The 5,099-nt window shown below is 35.7% G+C and overlaps 1 protein-coding gene and 1 non-coding gene across 2 annotated transcripts; both read right to left on the reverse strand.

Annotated features, from left to right (window-relative positions):
* Nucleotides 1-625: 625 nt before the first annotated feature.
* On the reverse strand, nucleotides 626-2,111 carry LOC123702771. The gene is made up of 3 exons (XM_045650562.1): nucleotides 1,648-2,111; nucleotides 1,315-1,503; nucleotides 626-1,031 (listed from the first exon to the last, which is right to left on the reverse strand). The coding sequence occupies exons 1-3, from the start codon at nucleotides 2,039-2,041 to the stop codon at nucleotides 742-744; spliced, it is 873 nt and encodes a 290-aa protein (XP_045506518.1). The 5' UTR covers nucleotides 2,042-2,111; the 3' UTR covers nucleotides 626-741.
* A 2,617-nt stretch (nucleotides 2,112-4,728) lies between these two features.
* LOC123702981 lies at nucleotides 4,729-4,890 on the reverse strand. Its single transcript, XR_006752946.1, has one exon. It is a non-coding gene; the product is annotated as a U1 spliceosomal RNA (small nuclear RNA).
* Nucleotides 4,891-5,099: the final 209 nt, after the last annotated feature.

Raw genomic sequence — 5,099 nt, forward strand, 5'->3', positions numbered from 1 at the left:
TAGTTAGGTATCCCATTGCTGACTAAAAATATAAATCTATTTGTCCAGGATAATAATTGTTTTATTGCGTATACCATCCATAATGATAACTTATAAAATTTGTAATAGTTTAGTTAAATTGAACATTGTGACAATAATAGCAACCCTTACATCCGATTGTATCCGTATTTTTCCACTTTTACACAATATTGTATCCGATAAACACTAATCTTTTGCTGTTCTTCTCATATATTAAATACCTATACATATTACAACTGTTGTTTTATTTAATAATCCTTGTTGTTTTAACTATCTTATAATTTTTGAAGCAAGAAGGTTTTAGTATATAATTTATTAGGTTTTAGACGAAGCGGGCGAAGCCGCGGGCGGTAAGCTAGTATTTAATATACTTTTTCATACTGCGATTTATTTAATGCAATCATCGTCAGCCTTTGAAAGGTTCTGTCCTTATAAATTGGTAATACGTTGCTCAGGTATTTTACACTTTCATTCCTTACTAATCATGTATTCCATTCATGCCTCCACACATACTCAATATCCAATAACTCGATAGGTATTTTATTATTAGTCACCAATACACTTACACCCGCGACCCAGTGACCCATAGAGGAATGAAATAAACAGATCAAAAACAGTCGTTTTATTGTGTACAATAAATAATAAATAGTCAATAAATAAACTATCTAAACTCTACCATTTCGTTCGTGAGCGTTATATACAAGAGTAATGAGGTAATCAGGTTTAGTAGGTGGCTGATGATGATGATGATCCTGATGAGATGGAAGCCACGCTAGAGTAGCTTGGTGATTGATTGGAGGCGGACGAGCTTTCACCAGGGAAGTAGGAGCTGTAGGCGAGTTGGCTCGGGTCCCAGACTCTGGAGTACGGGCCAGAGGAGGAGGGCTCCCATTGTGGGCCGTAGGAGTCGGAGGGAGGGGCGGGGGTGGAAGGAGGGCCGTATTGCGAGGCTGGTGGGCCGTACTGCGCAGCTGGTGGGCCTTCGGTGGCGGGAGCCATCATCATGGGCATAGCTGAAACAAAAAGAAGTCAATAATCATAACTTTATATCAGGCCACCTTAATTAGGTAAATTACAATTTTCTTCCATGTGCCATTCATATAATTTTTTATCATTCATAGTTATTTAGCATGTAGATAAGTGATGTTACTGTGAATGCTTTCGGAAATTTATATGGATCTAATAGCTGATGTTTATTTATTGCAGATTTTGTTTTTATTTATTTGAAATAGATTTTTAGTTTGAAATGTTTGATTATGTTTATTTGTTACAAATTGTATTGCTTCTTTTACTCACCTCCTTTCTTCATAATAAGATTGTAAACCAAGAATCCAACGACCAGGGTGATAGCAAGTTTGCTGAGGATCAGAGCCTTTACTGCCTTGATGCCGACGATGGTGACCAGGATGGGCATCAGAGCCTTCATCTTTAGTTTCAGTAAGAGAAGAACTGGCAAGAGAAGTTTCTTCTTCAGGATGCCACGGGCTGAAAAAATACATTAGGATAAATAATTAATTATTGTACTGATGAACTATATCTGACTATGTCACTTTGATGAATTATGTAATCCTATGTAGCTTTTAATTTAGGGGATTATTTAGACTAAAGATTTATTTAGGGGTGCTCTACCTTCACCATTTTCCGATGATTCAGGGAAATCGACGTCTAATCCTCTGTCAGCGCGGTATGAAACTTCAGCGCTTTCGAATAAGAATTCAGGCAACTGGAACCTGAATTCGTTTGTGCTCAGTATGCGTCCAACGCGGTCGAATATCACTTTGTCGATGTTCTTCTCATCCAGAGCCCTCGCAGACTCCCCAGTCACACCAAGCTTCGTGTCCAAGAACGACAGGACTTTCACTTTGAGACATGACATCGGCGAATCGGCTGAGAAACAATCACTAACAACACTATTCAAGAGATCATCACTTGTCTGTAACCGAGACGTCTGAATTTCATTGTCCCTGATCGAGTAACCGTGCACAAGGGCCGCAGAAGCCAGGAGGAGGCAAAGACACTTCATTTTCGCGACTTATCACTTATCATTAGTTTGGATTAATTAAACGTTCGGCCCGGCCGGTTAATGGAGTAACAATGATTTAATTTTTCAATGGGCTTGGTATTTATATGTGATCCTTTGGGCGGCAAGGCACGCGGCGCTTGCGCGTGTCGGGAATATGAATCGCTTTCATACTTGGCAAAGTATTTAATTTCATTTAAGAAAGTCCTGGTGGTGAGAGTGGGGACATATTTGGCGATAATTTAATTATATTCATATTTTAGTGTTAGTCCAGGCTATTACTGAATACAATCAAAATTCGAGTTCAGTTCCGAAATAATAACAAATGGTTTACGACTGCAGTGAGCTAAGTAGGTATGCTAACAGAATAACAAATGGAGTTTCGAATTTAAAGCAATTGTATAGAACTATAGAAGGATATTTCTAAAGAAACAAATCTCATTTAGTACCTAATAATTAATTTATTATAAAGTACTTCGCACCTGTTGTGTCGTAAATCAAAGATAGTTTAATATTCAGTCAAGTGAAACTCTCACCGATTGCCTGTACATACCAATTAATCAAATTCTTTCGATTTTGTAATATAAAAATGTGTTGTGATTGTACTCCATTGTTGCAAAGTTTATATAACGTTACGTTTAGTAGGTGACTTGGATATACTAGTAGAATGTTTAAGTACCTACCTACTTGGAAAAAAAGTTTTGCTTACTTGCGCGATAGAAAAATTATTTATCCTCAACAGTGAACAGACCCGTAAATCATAATTTTTTATTGAGTTCACATATTATGTAGTTAATTTAATATTACTATTACTTTTAGTCTTCACTTAGAAAGCTTATTAAATGCATTCTTAATCTGCTAAAGTGCAGCTGAACTAGGTATCAGCTTACAGCAAGTTTGTAATAAATTATTTACTTTTCATAATATCTTTATCCACTATAAACCTTTGTACAGGATTTAACTACAATGTATAAGGATATTTCATAATTTTATTCGACTATGATGCTATTTTAAATTCCAACCCTTTCTGTTTATAAAGCCCTGGGTACTTTGTCCAAAAAGACGTTACCCATTTCGTTATGTTTTTTATTTTAATTATTTTCATCTGTTCGTTATGCCGGAGCTATCTGTGTTCAACAGATTCAGATGTAAAATAAAGGCAGGTCTGGACTCTGGGTGTGTTGCTTTAAAAGTACTTAATGGTACCTATTTGATACATCGGAATCATTAATTGTTTCATGTACCTTCATGTACCTTATTCGTAATGATCTAACGATTGAAATCATTTATTCGCGTAAACATGTAGGCTTGGTATACAATTTTAACTCCTATATATGTATAATTTTGAAACGAAGGTAATCGTAGGTACCGTGCGACCATAGCGTGCGACGTTAGATACTATGTAAACAGTTGTTGTTACCTACTTGTTAGCTGCAGTTTCAATAGTTTTTCTTGGGCACGTTGGCTCGCTCTACGAGGAAACGTTAATGGCTTATTGAATTGATGTCTTCACATTCAGCATTCAGCATATTAGAAATGTGTTATCAAATTGGCCATTTCACTCGGTAAAGATGTAGGATTTCTGATGGTAAAATTATCTTTAAAAACGAGTGGTTTTTGAATTTACCAATTTTTTTTTTAATTAAAAATTCAATGTTGTTGTTTATCAGCAAATTCTAGGAAAGTGAAACTTGACTTAGCAAAAAGCTTGCATTACCCAATCTACATTATGCAATAAGGGATGCACGCCATTTTGTATGCGCCAAACGTACGCCATTTACATCTGCGTCCATGGTCCGCTTGTGAAATTACTATTTCACTTCCGTTTTGCGGTCATCGATCACTTTTCGTAGTTTATTAAGTATGGCGCTTGTGGACATGCTATACCTATAAATGCTAATTCGGTAAAACACCTAAAGTAGGTAGGTAAAATCGCTTTTACGAATCCAAACGAATCCTCTGTCTCATATTTTGTAGATATGTACTTGAATGACGAAAACATATTTTATTATAACTCAGCACAAAGAATGGCAATGGCATATTATTATTATTGAAAAGGAGCTTATACTTACTGAGAATTTGCTGAAAGTGATGTATTTTAATTAAGGTAATCTGTATATCAATTTACAGCTTTAACACCTACCTAATTGAATTATAAGTAACGCAAATTATTCCATTTTAATAGATGTTATGTAAGTAGGTACATATTTAAAGTTTAATTTTACACTAGCATCAATAATTATTTTTCCTCATAGCAGAAACATCCTAACTTATTCTGGACCAAATCTCTCTCCCTCTAAAGTTAGATGAAGGTCGCACATACTAAATGTTATACAATGCTAGAAATGTACGATGTTTGCTCTACTTGAGTTAATGTTACACATAATAATGAGCGGTATCATCAAGAACATCCAGTTTCTTTGGTGATTTATCACTTAGTGAACAAGATGTTTATAGATGACGAGAAAACTGAAGAGAGGCTGTAAAGTTACGTAGATTATATTACCACTATTGTAATACTGTGATATTACTGAGTAAAGTGATTTTATTCGGTCTAAACTAACTCTTTAACTTTTATAAAAGCTATGAGAGGAAAAATATAATACTATAATATTATGACGATTACTATTTACTATACTTTATTATTATTTTACACATATGAATTACCTATGTTAGGATTAGTTTAAATGGGGGGACGGCGCGTACGCAGTCCCCACTACCAAAAATTACGCGTCCGAGTTATCCACATTAGGGATAATCGCAGAGGTCAACCCCGCCGCAGTGCAATGGCGGGGCCTCGCTCTGGGGGAACCGCCTTCCTGATCACGGTGTCCCCTACGCCAGGTAAGTATGATTTCGCCAAGTTCCCCGGACTATTTACGTTTTGAGAAAAACATTTCAATAGCGCGACTTAAAAGACAACTAGCGCCATCTATTATTAAATTAACAAAGATATGAACATGGCAGAATCTCTCGCTAGGTACGCAGCTGGCAATAAAATGATATGTATGTATTTAATTTTGTTTGTTAATAAAGAGACTATTTAAATACGATTATTTTT

The sequence above is a fragment of the Colias croceus genome, chromosome 24 (genome assembly GCF_905220415.1).
Source record: "Colias croceus chromosome 24, ilColCroc2.1".
NCBI lineage: Eukaryota > Metazoa > Arthropoda > Insecta > Lepidoptera > Pieridae > Colias > Colias croceus.

What these genes read in the sequence shown, in the direction of transcription:
- LOC123702771 (XM_045650562.1), bottom strand. Translation starts at nt 2,041, where the DNA reads ATGAAGTGTCTTTGCCTCCTCCTGGCTTCTGCGGCCCTTGTGCACGGT. An exon ending in ATCATCGGAAAATGGTGAAG is followed by an intron (nt 1,504 to 1,647) that starts GTAGAGCACCCC and finishes GTATTTTTTCAG; the next exon opens with CCCGTGGCATCCTGAAGAAG. An exon ending in TCTTATTATGAAGAAAGGAG is followed by an intron (nt 1,032 to 1,314) that starts GTGAGTAAAAGA and finishes TTTTTGTTTCAG; the next exon opens with CTATGCCCATGATGATGGCT.